Genomic DNA, 17,011 nt, shown 5'->3' with positions numbered 1-17,011 from the left:
CATGTTCCAGAATGATCTTGGCAGCACTATTCATAATGACCCAATGGTGGAAACGAGTCAAATGTCCAACAACAGGTGACTGGATCAACAAAGCGTCATAAGCCGTACGATGGAGTATTTTTCAGCCATAAAAAGGAATGAGGACTGTACCTGCTATAATTTGGATGAAACTCAAATACATGCTGAGGGAAAGAGAGCAGATATCAAAGGTCACGATTTGTATGATTGTTTTCACAGAAATATCCAGACTATGTAAAACCCTGGAGACAGAATCTAAGTATTTGCCAGGGGTTCAGGGTAGGGGACGAAGTGATTATTTACCGTGGTGGGGGTGTTCTTCAGTAGGTTATGGAAACGTTTCGAAACTACACAGAGGCAGTGGCTGCACAACATTGTGCGGACACAAAATGCCGCTGAATGGTACACTTGAAAATGTTTTTTTTAATGTTATATGAATTTTACCTCAATTTAAAAAAAAGAATTTATGACCACATCTGGTTTAGCTCCTGTGGAGTTTTGTGGCGAGCTGTGGTCCACCCTCCGGGGAACGGGCCCCAGGTTCCTAAGAAGGCAAAAGGACACATCTGTGGGGGATGGGTAACACAGGACCTCTACTGTTTTTGCAACAACCTTTGAGTCTCTAATTATTTCAAAATAAAAGTTGAAATGAAAAGTCAGGCACATACGATCACGGCTGCCCCATGGCTGCCACTCTCCGGTCTGGCACTCAGAGAATGACCATTCTCTTTGAGTCCCAGGACTCATTCCCTGACTGGCCGGCCAGGACTGCCATCGGTCCTGAGCTGGCAGCTGTGGGCAAGGGGGAATCCTTATCCTCAGGAGTGGGCCAGGGCCAAGTAGGTACTCCCAAAGATATCAGGCTTCACCTGGATCTGTGCTTTGGGCTCTGGGGTTGGGACGACATAACCTCACAAGCTCCCACAGCCTCTGGGATGGCACTGGCTCTGCCCAGTGGTATGGACCAGGTGAGTCCTCAGGACACGGGGGTTCCTGCCAGCACTCAGCAGCGACACTGAGGGGAATGGGGCCCGAGGTTTGGGACATCTAGGGAGCTAGATGTTGCCCCCAGCCCATATGGGTCCCTCCCATGGCTCCCTTCCTCAAGACAGATACCTGCTGGGGCACCTGGGTGGCTTAGTCGGTTGAGCGTCCAACTCTCAGTTTCAGTTCAGGTCGTGATCTCATGGGTCATGGGAGGGAGCCCTATGACCTTGGGTTCCATGCTCAGCAGGGAGTCTGCTTGAAGATTCTCTCCCTCTGCCCCTCTCCCCACTCACATGTTCCTGCTCTCCCTCTCTCTCTCAAATACATAAATCTTAAAAAAAGAAAAGGATACCTGCTCTCCCAGAGGCCAGACAGCCAAGAGCTCTGTCCCACTTTGCCTGTGCCCCACAGCTGCGGGAGCTGTCTGGAGGCAGGACCAGGAGCTGGCTCCGTCTAGTTTCACTTTCACTTTCACTTCCCCTGAAATGACAGAGCAGCCAGGAAGAAGGCGGTGAGCAGTAGCGTCCTTCACTCCCAGAAACCTGGTGCCTCTTCGAGCTAGCTGCAGTGGGGCACTGGCCTCTGCTGGCCCAGCCCGCCCCGCAGCGACCCTGTCTGTAAGCGCTGCAGCCTGCCATCCCGCCACCGGCCTGAGAATGGATGTCCTGGAGACCGCCAAGTGGCTGGATAAGGAGCTGTACTCACGGCAGCTGTGAGGCCTGAGGTGGGGACGGAGGGGGGTGGCCTTCTGACTTCTGGCCTCCGACTGCCTACCTTCTTATTCCCCCTCCGTAGGTATGTGCTGGACCTGCCGGCCATGCAGAGGATTCAGGGAGCCAAGGTCCTGCTATTAGGCCTTCAGGGTCTAGGGGCTGAGGTGGCCAAAAACTTGGTCCTGATGGGTGTGGGCAGCCTCACGCTGCACGATCCCCAGCCCACCTGTTGGTCTGACCTGGCTGCCCAGGTGAGGGTCGTGGGGCGGGGGGTGCTACAGGTTCCCAGGCCAGGGTGGGGGTGGCGCCCGAGAGAAATCTCCTTGCTCAAGGCAGAGTGGGTCTCTGTCTAGTTTTTCCTCTCAGAGAAGGACTTGGCTAGAAGCAGGGCTGAGGCATCTCAAGAATTTGTGGCTCAGCTCAACGGAGCCGTCCAGGTGTGTGTGCACACAGGTGACATCACCAAGGAGCTGCTGCTGGACTTCCAGGTACCCTCCTTGCCCCACTCTCCAGGTGAGCCCCGTCCCCTCCTCTAGCCCCGAGCCGAGCAGTGGTTCTGGCCCTGCTAACCGCGGGGTCCACCCAGGTGGTGGTGCTGACTGCCTCGAAGCTGGAGGAGCAGCTGAAGGTGGGCGCTGTATGCCGCGAGCTCGGAATCTGCTTTCTGGTGGCCGATACCCGGGGCCTTGTGGGGTGAGAGAGACTACCTGCCTAACTTGCCACCTCACAAGCGCCAGCCGGTTCCAGGGCTGTCCCGAGCTCCAGGCTTGCTCCCGTGCCCCTCGCCCCACCCCGGGCCTGTCCTAGCATCCCCTCCCGATGGTAGTCCCCAGTCCCACCCCTCTGCTTCCTCCACCCCGGTCTCCAGACCTGCTCCAGTAAATCCCTCAAACTCCAGCTCCCAAGCCTCTCCCAGCATTCCTTCCCCAGTGCGGGGGGCCCTGTGGGCTGGGCCTAGTGTCTCCCACCCTTCACCACTGGGCCGGCTCAGGGACCCCTCCCACCCCACGGCAGGCAGCTGTTCTGTGACTTCGGAGAGGACTTCACCGTGCGGGACCCCACAGAGGCAGAACCTCTGACAGCGGCCATCCAGCACATTTCCCAGGTGGGTGCTGAAGTGTGGGTGCTCAGCTGCTGACCAAGGAGGGCACCCCTGAACCAAGCCACTTCTTCTCCAGGGCTCCCCTGGAATTCTCACTCTGAGAAAAGAAGCCAATGGCCACCACTTCCGCGATGGGGATCTGGTGACTTTCTCAGGCATTGAGGGCATGGTTGAGCTCAATGGCTGTGATCCCCGGGCTATCCGCGTGCAGGGTAAGCCAACCCACTTCAATCCAGCCTCAGCCCCCCAGCCCCCACTCAGGGCATCCACAGCCTGGTCCTTGGGGATAGGTTCTCCCTCCACCTTCCTCAGTGTGGTCAAGGACACAGACGCAAGACAGGGTCGAGTATGAAGAATAATTCAGGTTCAGAGGTCATACTGACAGGCTGGATCTCCCCTAGAGGACGGAACCTTGGAGATTGGAGACACAGCAACTTTCTCCCGTTACTTGCGTGGTGGGGCTGTCACTGAGGTCAAGAGACCCGTGACTGTGAGCCATGTGAGTGCAAGTGCAGCCGAGATGGGGGAGCTTGGGAGCCTCACGGGGCCCTCGGGGTCTGAACCTGAGCCTGAGCTGAGTGCTGTTGCAGAAGCCCCTGGATGTAGCCCTGCTCCAGCCCCGTGTGGTGGCCCCGAGCCCCGAGGCAGCGCTCCGCGCCCACTGCCTGCACCAGGCCTTCCGTGCGCTGCACCAGTTCCAGCACCTCCACGGCCGCCCGCCCCAGCGTTGGGATCCTGTGAGTGCCCCGTTGCTTCTTCCCCGAGCCTCCGTCTTATTGGGGTCCCACCCGCCAGGAAGCAGTAGTGATTATCTCACAGGCCCGAGTTGTAATCCCAGAGGCAGTTTCCCACTTCCATAAAGGAAATGATAGCGCTGTCTCCGGACCAGAGACCGGGTCCCTGAAAGTACCAGGCGCAAAGCCTGGGGACCCCGGCCACCTCCTCACCCCTCAGTTCTGGGCTGAAGTCTCCAACCACGTTGGCAAAGCCTCCACGGGCATTGTCTAGGCGTCCTCTGGCGGGGCTGCGCAGTCTGGCAGCTGGTTTGGGCCTTCACACTCAGGCCCTGCTTCTTCTTCTGTGGAAATGGGGGGATGGCTGCGTGAAGGGTTTGAGTGGGGGATGGAGCTCAGGCTGGGGCTGCCGTGCCCACAGAGTTCCACTCCACAGGATGATGCAGAGATGGTGGTGGACCTGGCCCGGTCCCTGAAACCACTGAAGGGGGCAGAAGGAGAGCCCCTGGAAGAGCAGCTGGATGAGGCCCTAGTGCGGACAGTCGCCCTGAGCAGTGCTGGTGTCTTGAGCCCCATGGCAGCCATGCTGGGTGCAGTGGCTGCCCAGGAAGTGCTGAAGGTGGGCAGAGGCACAGGCAGGATGAGACCGGGAAGGGTGTGGAGATCAGTGTGGGTGCCAGACGGTGCCCAGTACCCGACAGCAGCCGTGGTGGCTTCACCAGTCTCGTGAAGCCCAGCCAGGATCCAAGGCGGCTTGGAGCTGGCAGGAGTCCCTACACTGAAGTTCTGGCCTCTAGGCAATCTCCGGGAAGTTCATGCCCCTGGACCAGTGGCTTTACTTCGATGCCCTCGATTGCCTTCCAGAAGATGGGAAGTTCCTTTCCACACCGGAGGACTGTGCCCAGGTAAGATCCTGGGGTAGGGGTGCAAGCCTTCTCCAAACTTAGGACCAGGGAGGGAACAGGAAGAACGGTCCAGAGATCCTGACCTGGAAAAGTTAGTGTAAGAGGGAGGAGACACAGCACAGGCCATCACTGACCCCTGTCTGTGTCCCCTAGAAATGTTGCCGCTATGATGGGCAAATTGCAGTGTTTGGGGCTGGTTTTCAGAGGAAGCTGAGCCGGCAGCACTACCTCCTGGTAAGCTTGGTGGTCCAGCTGGGAGATGTCTGTGGGAGGGCCAGGCCAGGCCCTCTGGCTAAGGCTGCTCCTGCTGGCAGGTGGGTGCTGGTGCTATCGGCTGTGAGCTGCTCAAAGGCTTTGCCCTAGTGGGCCTGGGGACCGCGGCCGGCAGGGGTGTGACTGTTGCTGACATGGACCACATAGAGCGCTCCAATCTCAGCCGTCAGTTCCTCTTCAGGACACAGGACATCGGTGTGAGTGCTGGCCCCTACGCACATCTTGCCTCCTGAACTGTTGTTCCAGAGTGCCCACCACCCACCCCCGGCATCTTCCTGTTCTCTTCTCAGAGGCCCAAGGCGGAGGTGGCTGCAGAGGCCACTCACCGCCTGAACTCAGACTTGAAGGTGACCCCACTCACCTACCCACTGGATCCCACGACAGAGCACATCTACGATGACGATTTCTTCTCCCGTGTGGATGGTGTGGCTGCTGCCCTGGACAGTTTCCAGGCCCGTGAGTGCTTGACCTTGAAACTCAGCCCCTTATTCGAGGCAGTGCCAGCCCCACTCCTGACCCTCTGCCCCCTTGCTAGGCCACTATGTGGCTGCTCGCTGCACCCACTATCTGAAGCCACTGCTGGAGGCGGGGACACAGGGCACCTCGGGCCATGCTTCAGTGTTCGTGCCACATGTGACCGAGGCCTACACAGCCCCTGCCTCGGGTTTAGCTCCTGAGGATGCTGCCTACCCTGTCTGCACCCTACGGCACTTCCCCAGCACAGTCGAGCACACCTTGCAGGTAGGAAGCTCCCCAGGGACCCCTACGCCACCCAGCTCCGTCCTTAGCTGCAGACCTGTTCCCCACCTGACACCTCATGGTTCGCCTCTCCCCTGCAGTGGGCCCGGGATGAGTTTGACGGGCTCTTCCGTCTGTCTGCTGAGACCATCAACCGCCACCAGCAGTAAGGCCACCAAGAGGGGTGGATGGGAGTCCAGAGCCCCAGCACCGGAGTCTTCAGGGCTCAGCCTCAGACCTCCTCCTCTCTCTGCAGGGTGCTCACTTCTCTGGCAGAAGCAGATGGGCCACAGGTGCTGACCCTGCTGCAGGAGGTGCTGGGCGTGCTGAGAGAGCGTCCACGGACCTGGCAAGACTGTGTGGCGTGGGCCCTCGGCCACTGGCAGCGACGTTTCCATTATGACATCACGCAGCTGCTGAGCCGTTTCCCACCTGATAAAGTGGGTGTCTAGGGGTCAGGAGGCTGAGGGTTCAGGGGGACCAGACTGAGCCCAACAGCCTCCGTTTCCCTAGGTGCTGGAGGATGGAACTCTTTTCTGGTCGGGTCCCAAACAGTGTCCCCAGCCCTTGGAGTTTGATGCCAGCCAAGTGAGTGGGGTCCCTTGGGAACCCAAGGTGGGGATGTGACCCCTCAGAGCAGAGTTGGGCGCCTCTGCATTCTGCAGAGAGGCACAGGTGCTGAGGGGGAGTGCACGTACCAGCGTCCACATGTGAGACGGGGCAGGCGCTCCAACAGCTCCACAAACAGGCGGTGACCCGCCCCCCACGCACCTGTACATGTTCACCCACACCCATGCCTCCGCCCGTGCTCTTGTCTGACTGCAGGACACGCACCTCCTCTACGTGCTCACGGCTGCTAACCTGTATGCCCGGATGCACGGGCTGCCTGGCTCACGGGACCAGACGGCACTCAGGGAACTACTGAAGTTGCTGCCGTTGCCCAGGCCCCAGCCCTTGGCCCCCGTCTTTCCTAATGACCTGGAGCTAGCTGGGGCTTCTGCTGAGTTTGGTGAGGTCCCTGGCTCTGCCACCCCCCCCCCCCCCACCAAGCTGCCATCCAAAGGCCTGGCCCTGTCCTCAGCCTATGCTACAGAAGGAAGTTGGGGCCTGGGGGCCCTGCCGCCAATCCACTCACTCACAGGCCCTCTGAGCTTGCTTCTTTCGAGGTTTGGGCTCATCCTCTAGCCCCTCAGTAGGCCCTCTCCCTGCTGCCCACACCCCCACACCCCTGTTCCCTTGGCAGATTCTCAGCAAAAACCCCACCCCAAACCATGCGCCCTGGAGAGTACCCAGCTGTGGTCGCCTGGTGAGGACAGAGTTCGCAGGTGCACGCACAGATGCATGCGCGTGCACGCACACAAGCCGGGCTCGGGCTGCCGGAGAGACTGCAGCGTCAAGCCCGGGATCTGTCTGAACGCAGTCGGTTTAGGCTTAGGAGAGACCAAGAATAGGCACCAGGCTCCAGGGAGAGGGCAGAAGGTGGGGGTTAAGAACTACCCGACACCCCCTTCCTCTGCCAGGCCCTGAGCAACTGAAGAAACTGCACCAAATGCTGGAGGTCTGGAGCGGGAGCCCTCCTCTGGAGCCCCTGAAGTTTGAGAAGGTGAGAGCCCAAGCAGGGGTGAGGGGCAAGCTGGGGAGGTTGTTAGGGAAGGTCAAGAGCTAAGAAGGTGGGGCGTCTGGGTGGCTCAGTCGTTGAGCCTCTGCCTTCGGCTCAGGTCATGATCCCAGGATCCTGGGATCGAGCCCCGCATCGGGCTCCTTGCTCAGCGGGAAGCCTGCTTCTCCCTCTCCCACTCCCCCTGCTTGTGTTCCCTCTCTTGCTGTCTCACTCACTGTCAAATAAATAAATAAAATCTTAAAAAAAAAAAAAAGAGCTAAGAAGGTGGCTTTGGAGTTCCCTTGGCCTGAATGCTCCTACCAGCAGGAATCCCAAAGCAGATCACCTTCCCTGAGCCTCAGCTTCCTTATCTGATAAGTGGGACAGATGTCAGCATCCGCCCCCCCAGCCGAATTGTGGGAAGACCTGTGCCGGGACACATGGTGAGCCATGGTGAGGGATTCCGGGGCTGTGTTAACACTACTGGGACTTGGGCCTCACAGGACAATGATAGCAACTTCCATATGGATTTTGTGGCAGCGGCAGCAAGCCTGCGTGCTCAGAACTATGGGATCCCCCCTGCCAACCGCAACCAGGTAACTGTGCCCCTTGGGGCTCAGGCCTGGAGGTGGGGGTCAAACCCTAGCCCCACCCCTCAGGCCCAGACCAAATCTGTCCTTGGCAGAGCAAGCGAATTGTGGGCCAGATTATCCCAGCCATTGTTACCACCACAGCAGCTGTGGCGGGCCTGGTGGGCCTGGAGCTGTACAAAGTGGTGGGCGGGCCACGGCCCCTCGGTGCCTTTCGCCACAGCTACCTGCATCTGGCTGAAAACCGCTTCAACCGCTGGGTGCCTCGCGCCCCAGCCAACCAGAAGGTGAGCCCTTGACGCCCCACCAGGCCTGGGCTTTTCCTGTCCCTACCAAAACAGGCTCTACTCTGGCTTTGGGTTCACACCAGAATCCAGACTCTGGGGGAGTCCTTAAGACTCCCTCCAGCCTCCTTCCTGCTGTGAAGCCAGACTGGGACCTGTCAGACACAGGAAGCAGCCATCAGCCGCCCCCACCCCTCACCCCTCCCCTGCCCTGGGTCTGGGGGTTGCTGCAGCTTTAACTCATTAGTGGAGCCAGACATCCCTCACAGCCTCCTCCTTCCAGTAGAGCCCCTAAGGGGGAGGTGGTAGGGAGGGGGGAGTATACCCCTAGCCCCAAACAGAGCCTAACTTCCGCCTGCACGGCATGGGGACCCTGGCCCACCCCCTCCAAGCTGCATTAAAGGGCACTGAGCTCAGCACAGCGGGTGGGGATGTGGGCATTCGTTCTTGCGTGTGAGTGCACAGGGGTCTGGGCATCCCTGGCTTGTACATCTGTGTGCCAGATGGGAGCACAGGGCTCTTCACTGTGGGCGTGCATGGGTGTGCGTGTGAGTACACATGCAGGCGTTCCTGGCCGTGTGTGTGTGTGTGTGTGTGTGTGTGTGTGTTCCTTCGAGTGCAGGGCTGTGAATGCCCCTGGCTGTGTGCCCAGGCTCGGCAGTAGTTGGCATTTTCTTGGGGCACAGGAAAGGGGGTGGAGAGAATGCCCTCACCAGGGGAGAGGGGAGAGGTCATGGGCCAGCATTGGGCTTTTGCTGAGCAGGCCTGGGGTCCCTCAGGGCACAGAACACAGAGCCCCTTTGTGAAGGGCCTCTCCTCCAGCTAGGACATAAGCTGCCTTTGTCTATGGTGGAGGGGGAGGGGGCAAGGGAGGATTCCCCCCAACTCACCTCTAGCCTCATCTCAGCTTGACCCCACTGTGCTTTTTGGGGGAGCTGTCAGCATCCCCTTCCTGGCCCCTGGCTGCCTGCCACCCTCAGCTCCAGGCCCTAGAACCCCAAGACTCTTGAAATAGGGAAGGCAAGGGGACAGGAGGAAGAGGTCTATGTAGACTGTGTCCCTGCTGGGGTCTCTCAGCCAGTGGGGCCCTAGCGGTCATTGTGCCCCCTCATCCTCTGTGCCCACATAGTCCAACGCCCTGGTAATACAGGATGAGGGGGCAGGATGTACCCCCCAGCTCCCAGCCTTGCATTTGAGGATCGAGCAGCTTTATCGGTGACTGCAGCGGTCCTGCTCCTGCTTCCTCAGGAAGCTTCGCCCCCCCCTCCACACACACACATACAACCAGCCTGTGTGATGGATTGCCTGTTTCCCTGTGCGGGGGCCCCATAGCCCCATTTCCTGTGCTGGCCCCAGCATAGCCAGGGAGGGTGCTGAGACTCTGGGCCCAGATCCCACCTTCCAACCCCACCCCCCTGGCTTCTGTTTCCTGCCTCTAGTCCAGCTCCTCCTCTAGGAAAGGGGCCATCAGCTGCTGGTAATGGATAGGGGGAGGGTGGGTGCGAGAAGCTTCTTACTGCGCCCTCCCTCCAGTTAGATCACCTGACGTGGACCTGGACCTGTTGGGACCGCCTGAAGGTGCCTGCTGGGCAGCCAGAGATGACCCTGGAGTTACTGCTGGCCCATCTCCAGGTGAGCCCCGTTCCTCCCTGCCTTCAGGCCTGGCCCCCCGGCCTAGCTGGCACCTGACCTATCTCTCTCTAGGAACAATTTGGGCTGAGGGTGAAGATGCTGCTGCATGGAAAGGCCCGGCTCTACTCAGCACGATGGTCGCCTGAAAAGCAGGCCCAGCACCTGGCCCTCAGGTGAGCCCACGCCTGACTGTAGCCAGGACTTGTTCTGTTCCTAGAGGTTGGAGTTGGGAGACATGAACTCTTTCCTCTTCCCCACCCTGTTTGGGCCCCTCACACCCTCCTGAGGCTTTCTTTTGCCAAATGGAGGCAGCAAATGGGCTGGGGGTGGGGTGAGGACCGAAAACCTGAGGAGGGGCCTCCCAGCTGCCTGCTTGGCCAGCCCCATCAGCTCCTCCACACCCTGCTAAGCCCCCCTTTCACAGCCCGCTCTCAGGGGACTCGCAGCTTCCTGCCTCCTGCCCGCCCTGCCTGCTGCTCCTAAAATACTTTCAGATGTTTCCTGTCTTGAGCTGCTCGTGCTCCTGGCTTAGGCTCCTTGTGGCCATCAGCACCCTGTGGTCCATGCCCGGTCACTCTGCCTACCACTGCTCACTTAGCCAATCACCCCCACCCCTTCCCCGCCGTACCACCAGGGTGACGAAACTGGTGCAGCAGGTGACAGGCCGGAAGCCTAAGCCAGGGCAGCGGGCGCTGGTGCTGGAGCTCAGCTGTGAGGGTGAGGAGGACGACACCACTTTTCCACCCCTGCACTACGAGCTGTGTGACAAGACAGCAGCCCTGTCACCTGGCTCTACGGAGCCTTGCATCCTGAGTCCACAGTAGGCACTCAATAAATGCTTGTTGAAGGAGGGCGTAAGTGGAGATGGATGATGAAACAGGGGGCAGCGAGGCACAAGGCGTGTGACATGGATGTGACGGGGACCCCTGAAGGGGGAGAAAAGGCTCTTTAGATTTGCCTGCCTGGGCTGTGCCTCAAAGGGCTGGGGCCACCTCCTAGAGCCTCAGGGGTATGGAACCAAGATAGTCCAGAGAAAGGCCTTTATTGTCCCAGGCTGGAGGGCAGGGTCAGAGGTAGCTGACGTCATTGCAGATGATGGGCTGGCGGCTGCGGCAGCTCATAAGGGCTGCAAAGCGCGAGACATCTGCAGGGAGTTCGGGTTCCGGGCGAGGTGGGCACGATAGTCTCTTTCCCGCCATAGCCGCCCTGCGTGCCCTGGCCAGCTGGCGCCGCAGCTGCTCAGAGAGCCCAAGCAAGAACTGAGGGGGCCGAGCACGGGCACGGGGCCCACCTCCATCGTCCCCCTCACCCGCTGCCTCTGGCAGCTCCATCCAGTTGTGCACCAAGTCAGCAAAGCAGTTGTCCCCTAGCACTAGGGGCTGGCGACTGCGACCTCTGTTCAGCAGGGCTGCTGTCCAGTCCTCAGCTTCCAGCCCCCGCCAATGCTCCAGGCAGGCATCTGGGGTAGACTTGGGCCGAGGTCGGTGGGCAGGTGGTGCACCGGCCACAGGAGCTCTGCTGGGCAGGGGAATGCCACTGGCCGAGAGGCGCTGTCTATGCCGGGGCCATGCTGGGGGTGCTGGGTGCTGGCGTACAGGCAGCTCTTCCTCTCTCCATGTGCTGCCTGACACTTCAGAGAAGCCAGAGTCCCAGTCCAGGGCATGCTCCCTGGGGCTTCCCAAGACAGCACCCTTGTCTCCTATCATCACACCTTCCTCCTCCTCTTCCACACAGCAGACTGAGTCCTCTTCCAAGGCATCTGAGGCCCTGAGTCGGTGGCTAAGCGGAACACGTGGACCGGGTTTGGGGGGTGGTGGAAGGGGGCCAGACATGGGTGGTGAGCCTGTGTCCCGGCCGCACAGCTGTGGAGGAAGAGAGGGCCCAGGTTGGAGGGGGTAGTGCGTGTCCCCCCTGCCTGCCTGGCCAGACCAGTCCCAAAACAGAAGGCCCAGGAGGGCTGGATAGGCCTGCAGGCCTGGGCAGCAAGCCTCCAGCGGGCACGGGGCCGGCATGGGAGCGCTGGCACACGTAGCTCGTGTGGCTCCCATCAGCCGACCTGGTGGCAGTCCGGCAGGCTGCAGCACGCAGAGCTGGGCAAGTCGGTACCCGCCACCAGGGCGGGAGGCAGGGTTGCGGGCCTGCCTGCATCGGGAAGTAGGTCCTGTTTGGGGGTGGGGGAGCATCCCTGCTTCCTGAGGGATTCAGCTCCCCAAAGCTCACAGTCTCTTTCAGAGAAAGAGCACTTGCCAGGTGGGGGGTAGAGGAAGGAGGTACAGGTCAGTCTGGGGTAGAAGGCATTCATACTAGCGCCAGCACTTCTTTAGTCCCTCGCAGCCCCTTGATCCGCCCCAAAAGAAGTTTCTCCCCGCCAACTCCCTCCGCCACCCCGGCAGCAAGGCCAGCTGGGCGGCTGTTACTTGATGCCCAGCGCAGTTCCCAACCGTCCGAAACCCGATGCGGGCCATCTGGGCCATCTGCGCCGCCCCGCCCCCATCCTGCCTCGGATGGGCACTCGGGGCGGCCCCCTACCCGTGTGTCGTTCGGGCCGGACGGCAGCTGGGCACCCCACACGCGTCCTCACAAGCCACACCCGCTCCCAAGCCTCACCAGTTCCCAGCGGAGCTGGCCCAGGAAGCTGTCAAGCCGAGCGCTGTGCATGCCCTTGCCGGAGCCCCCGCCAGGCCTGCCAGTTCCTCTTCGAACTCCAGCGCGAGCGGCGCGGAGAGGGCCCCGCGGGCGGGCCAGCGGCGCACCGGCCCTCCGCCTGGCTCCGCCGCTCCTAGCTGGCCGCAGCTCCAGCCGCCGCCGCCGCCCCAACATCTGGCAGCCGCGCCCCGCCCCTGGTGCGGCAGCCAATGGGGCCGGGGCGGGGCCACCTCGGCCCCGCCCCTCGGCCCGGCCGAGTGGGTGGGTGAGCCTTTCGCCGGCTCCCCACTTCTCTCCTGTTCTGGAGGGAGGGGCGGGGCTGTAGCTGGAAGCCGGGCGGGTCCCGCCTGGGACTCCCCCACACCCTGGGCGGTTCGCTGCGTGACCCAAGACAAGGCGATTCCCCGCGGTAGCCTCCGCTTCCCCGTTTTTCCCGGGATAGGACTGCAGTCCCTCCCGCAGAGGCTCCGGGAGAGCGCGGATCCCCCGGCCACACCCACGTGCGGGCAGAGCGCCCCCAACCGTCGGACCTAGCAGTGCTGTGGCCCTCTCCGGGCCCGACCCACTGAATCCGTTCCTGGAAGGGCCTCGACAAACCCTGGAAATGATGGGTCCGGCCCCTCTGAGGACTCCGGGAGCACCCGACCTCGCGGGGGCACAGGAGAGGGGCTTCAGCCAAGGCCCAGCCCACGCCCTTTCCGCCCCGCGTCTGGCAGAGCAAGGCAGGGCCGCCCTCTAGTGGGCAGCGCGGGGTTAGCCGTGATTACCTCGGCGACACCCGCATTCCCTCTTCCCGCAGCACAAGCCAACCTAGACTGAGCCCAGGGGGTTAGGGCGTCACTCTCTGTCCAGAATGGTCAGAGCCCATTCCTGGAGGCCACCCTGGAGGTTCCAGGATACAGTCTAACTTGAGACAGAGAAGTCAGTAGACAAAAAAATAGCGGGAATGAGGGTGGACTGGGAGAAGGGACTCATAGAGGAGGCAGCATTCTGTATGGGATCTGAATGAGCGATCATGGGAGATCAAGAAGGGTATTCTAGGGGGGCCTGAGTGGTTCAGCAGATTAAGTGTCTGACTCTTGATTTCAGCTCAGGTCATGATCTCAGGGTGGTGAGATGGAGCCCCGGGTTGGGCTCCAGGCTGAGCTTGGAGTCTGCTTAAGATTCTTTCTCTGCCTCTGCTCCCTCCCACCCCATGCTCTCTCTCTCAAAAAAAGAAAACAAAAAGAGGGGTATTCTAGGCAGAAGCATCAGCCAGTTAAAGGCCCTGAGAAGAGAGGAGTTGCACAGGGCTTAACATAAAGAAGGCCCGGGTGTCTAGACGGTGGTAGTTGGGGGAAGGAGGTCAGCAAAACCAGCCTCCTAGCAGCCCTAGAAAGAAGTATAGGGTTTTGTTCATGGTGTGATGGGGAGCACTGGGATTTTGAGCAGGGAATGACCTGGGCTGGCTCCTGTTTAGGTAATCCCAGCTGCTTTAGGAGAACCACTCTGTAATCAGAGTGAAGGCTCCTGCCCTCATCCACCAAGGGCTGGGAGGGCCTGGGCCTGGGTAGGGCCAGGGCAAAGGGGGGGGGGTGACTTTGGGGTATGTTTTGGAGCTAAGATCAAGCCTTGCTGATGCATGAATATGAGTAGAGAAAGAGGAGCATCCAGCATGACTCCTAGATATCTGGCCTGAACAATTGGTTGGATGGAATTGCCGTGACTTGATCCAGGAAAGAGACTGGAGAAGAACGGGTTTGGGGAGGAAAACCAAATGATTATTTGTGGACATGCGACCAACGCAGAGTCAGCCCCTGGGTGTGTGACTCTGGAATCTGGGAGAGAGATCAGCACTGGATCTGGAAGGCAAAACGAGTGGATGGTATTTAAGGCCATGGGCTTGGATGTGTTGGGGGAGGTGAGTGTAGACAGAGGAGGGCAGCAGTCAGGATTGAACCCTGGAAGAGTCCTCTTGGTGGCGGTAGGGAAGCAGGACCAGCAAAGGGGCTAAGCAGGAGCAGCCAGGGAGGTGGGAGGAAACTGAGAGAGTGCGGGCCCGTGGGAGCCAAGGGGGCAAGTGTCAAATACTGCTGAGGAGGTAAGATTGGACAATGAACTGAATTTAGCAGTATGCAGGTCTCTAGGACTCTGACAAGGGCAGTTTCACAAAGAGAGGGACACGTTTGATGATAGTGGGCAGAAGAGAGAGAGATGAACTAGAAAGAACAAGTATGGACAACTTTTTATAAAAATTGACTTATAACATAAATACAACAAATGGACAACTCTCAAAAGTACAGCTCAATGAATGTTAAAATCCATAGACACTTGTACACTTGCATCCAGACCAAGATACAGACTATCCCCAGCTACTCCTTGAGGATACTTTGTGCCCCCTCCCATTGATATCCCCAAAGATAACCACTATTTTGATTTACATCACCAAGGATTCTTTTTCTATTGGAATGTAGGCAACTTTTAAGAGGTTTTGTTGATGGCCGGGCTTAGATTTGTGGGCAGATAACATTCTAATGGTGAGAGGGGGTGAGCTCGGTGGGGCAGCAAGTCCCTAACCCAGTTTTTCTGAGTGCTGTGCTTGTCTCTCCAAAGACTGCATGACCAAGACTGACTTCCCTGAGCCTCAGTTTCCCTACCTGAAGCTTGATCCTTTCCCCCTCACATTTCCTTTGGGTTTTAGTAATGAACGGGAGAATTCACTGGAAGCAGTAAAACTTGGGGTAGTCCAGGCCTCTTAATGCCTGTCTGGCGTCTAGAGCTCAAGTCACCAGGGGTGGGCGGGGCTAGGATCCGGGAGGCCCGCCTGCCCAGCTGTGTTTAAGCAACTGACCTGGCAACAGGGTGGGCCTGACCAACACGTCTGGTCTTCTGGAGTCGCCTCTGCTGTCTGTATCTTCAGGTCACCATGGCCGTGCTCAGGCCCCCCGCGCTTCTGCTTGCTCTGGTTGTCTCTGGTGAGGAGCCGGTGGGTGGGGGACCTCCAGTTCTCATGCCCCGACACACTCCACGGTGGAGTGGAATTGTGGCTCTTCTCAGATAAGCTACCATGCAGGGCAGGGGCTGTGGGAGAGCCAGGGAAGGGCAAAGATCTAACTCCCTGACCCTCACTCCTTATCGCGGCTGCTTCTTCCTCAACCAAGTCCTTACTCCCACTCTGTTCAAAGAGCTGAGCCATGGTTGGATGTGGGGGACAAGGAAGAGTTTTGGCAGTTTGGCCCCAAGATGCAACCGGGCCCTGAGGCCGAAGGGCTTGTGTGTGTGGGGGCCTCCAGCCCGAACTGTCTCTTCCTCACAGAACTCCACTGCCTGCCCTGGTTCATAAATATCTCGGAGAGCCAGGGACCTGGCAGCGTCCTTCAGTCCTTCTCCTTCAACTGCACTTCTCACAAGCCCACTCTGGAGCTGGTCCGTGTGAAGCCATCCACCACCTTCTTCAACCTACCCAGCCTGAGCAGGAGGCAGCAGGTCTACGTGGGCACGGTAGGGTCATGGGCACAGATGGGAACCATGGGGGGACAAGGGCAGGCCCTCAATTCACCAGGCCAGAGGTTGTGTAGGGGGACGGAGCACCTAGAGTCCCCCATGGCACTGTCCATCTGCCGCAGGTGACCTTAAGCAGCTCGGCCCGGCTGGACGCCCTAGCAGTGAACCACTATGAACTGCAGCTGCGGCTCACATGTGGTAAACACGTGACGGAGGGACCACTCTATGTGGATGTGCACCGGGACCCTGACTATAGCCCATGTGCTGGCCGATTTGCCAGCCCAGGTGAGGCCAGGGGCAGCAGACGGGGGCGGGCAGGCATGGGCTGAACAGAGCCTCCCTGACTTCCCCTCTGGCTAGCTGGGGAAATCATTCAGGTTCGGGAAACAGTCACACCTGGGGCCCAGCTGTACACTCTGCTGCTCCCAGGCCTGGAACCCCAGCGTGCCCAGGTGAGCCCAGCACACGGGCAGTGGAGGGGACAGGATGGGGGAGGCGCATGGGGAAACCAAGCCTGGCCCCTCCTTGGCCCCGCTCCTCTCTGGCCAAACACAGACTGCAGAGGGACCCTTTGCGTGATGCATGTTCTTGGAGAGAGCCACTGAGGGCTGCTCACCCCCAATGACCATGGCTATTCCTACAAGGACATCTCAGGGGCTTGTGTTCTTTCAGGTTCTCCTTTGTGTTCTCATGCTTCATGAAAATTCTGTATTATTTTGTAATCCAAAAAAAGAAATGTTGTTAAAAAAATACAAAATAATTTATTTAAAAGCAGAAAAGATTGAGGACCAGGGCCAGGGTTCAGGGTGGAATTCGGGGAGCCACCCTGGGGCAGGGAATGGGAGAGTTCGGGGTGGGCAGGTACCAGCTGGGGTGTTGGGGGATTTTGACAGGGATGCTTGGGGCACTGGGGGCTAGGGCTGGGGCCTCCAGCATCTCTGTCCTGTCAGATAAGCATCAACAGTACCCAGGACCCTCCATACTTCCCTGGACCTTTCTCCATCAATGGGCAAGGTTGGCTGTTAGCACCATCCCAGGGCCTCAAAGGCCAGGCTAAAAAGGTGAGCTTGACTTGGGACCTGGGGATACGTATGGATGGGGCATGCAATGGACAGAGCCACCACTTCCGGGAGGTTTGTCTGTTCTTGCCCTCCTAGATTTTGCTGCCCTGCTCAGACGTAGCCCACATCCGTACCTGTTGCCACATGCTGGCTGTTCTCCTACGTTGGCCTGGTTCTGTGCTGGGTTCTGGAGTTCCGTAAAGAAAAGGGATCCCTGGCTCTGGGAGCTCCCAGTGACTTTAATA

The 17,011-nt window shown here is 59.3% G+C and overlaps 2 protein-coding genes across 7 annotated transcripts; one reads left to right on the top strand and one right to left on the bottom strand.

Moving 5' to 3' along the window:
- Nucleotides 1-1,459: 1,459 nt before the first annotated feature.
- UBA7 (ubiquitin like modifier activating enzyme 7) lies at nucleotides 1,460-16,453 on the top strand. Of its 6 annotated transcripts, XM_057311714.1 has the most exons (25): nucleotides 1,460-1,717; nucleotides 1,801-1,969; nucleotides 2,072-2,206; nucleotides 2,305-2,411; nucleotides 2,733-2,823; nucleotides 2,897-3,032; nucleotides 3,222-3,319; nucleotides 3,411-3,557; nucleotides 3,991-4,173; nucleotides 4,352-4,459; nucleotides 4,613-4,693; nucleotides 4,774-4,929; nucleotides 5,023-5,188; nucleotides 5,268-5,473; nucleotides 5,572-5,636; nucleotides 5,727-5,910; nucleotides 5,984-6,058; nucleotides 6,296-6,479; nucleotides 6,991-7,073; nucleotides 7,574-7,666; nucleotides 7,756-7,947; nucleotides 9,478-9,576; nucleotides 9,649-9,749; nucleotides 15,518-15,702; nucleotides 15,828-16,453. In XM_057311714.1, the coding sequence occupies exons 1-25, from the start codon at nucleotides 1,662-1,664 to the stop codon at nucleotides 15,878-15,880; spliced, it is 3,153 nt and encodes a 1,050-aa protein (XP_057167697.1). In that variant the 5' UTR covers nucleotides 1,460-1,661; the 3' UTR covers nucleotides 15,881-16,453. The 6 variants fall into 6 exon arrangements, 5 of the variants coding, with proteins under 5 accessions (XP_057167697.1, XP_026356651.1, XP_057167699.1 ...); XM_026500864.4 differs by lacking the exons at nucleotides 15,518-15,702; nucleotides 15,828-16,453 and adding an exon at nucleotides 10,211-10,429 and having other exon boundaries at nucleotides 1,461-1,717; XM_026500866.4 differs by lacking the exons at nucleotides 9,649-9,749; nucleotides 15,518-15,702; nucleotides 15,828-16,453 and having other exon boundaries at nucleotides 9,482-9,571.
- Nucleotides 10,354-12,382, bottom strand: INKA1 (inka box actin regulator 1). The gene is made up of 2 exons (XM_026500867.4): nucleotides 12,184-12,382; nucleotides 10,354-11,438 (listed from the first exon to the last, which is right to left on the bottom strand). Exons 1-2 carry the CDS (start codon nucleotides 12,232-12,234, stop codon nucleotides 10,644-10,646), a joined length of 846 nt encoding a protein of 281 aa, XP_026356652.1. The 5' UTR covers nucleotides 12,235-12,382; the 3' UTR covers nucleotides 10,354-10,643.
- Nucleotides 16,454-17,011: the final 558 nt, after the last annotated feature.

Source organism: Ursus arctos, unplaced genomic scaffold (genome assembly GCF_023065955.2).
Source record: "Ursus arctos isolate Adak ecotype North America unplaced genomic scaffold, UrsArc2.0 scaffold_14, whole genome shotgun sequence".
Lineage (NCBI taxonomy): Eukaryota > Metazoa > Chordata > Mammalia > Carnivora > Ursidae > Ursus > Ursus arctos.
Note: the sequence above shows the minus strand (reverse complement) of the source record. Positions and strands in the feature narration are given on the sequence as shown.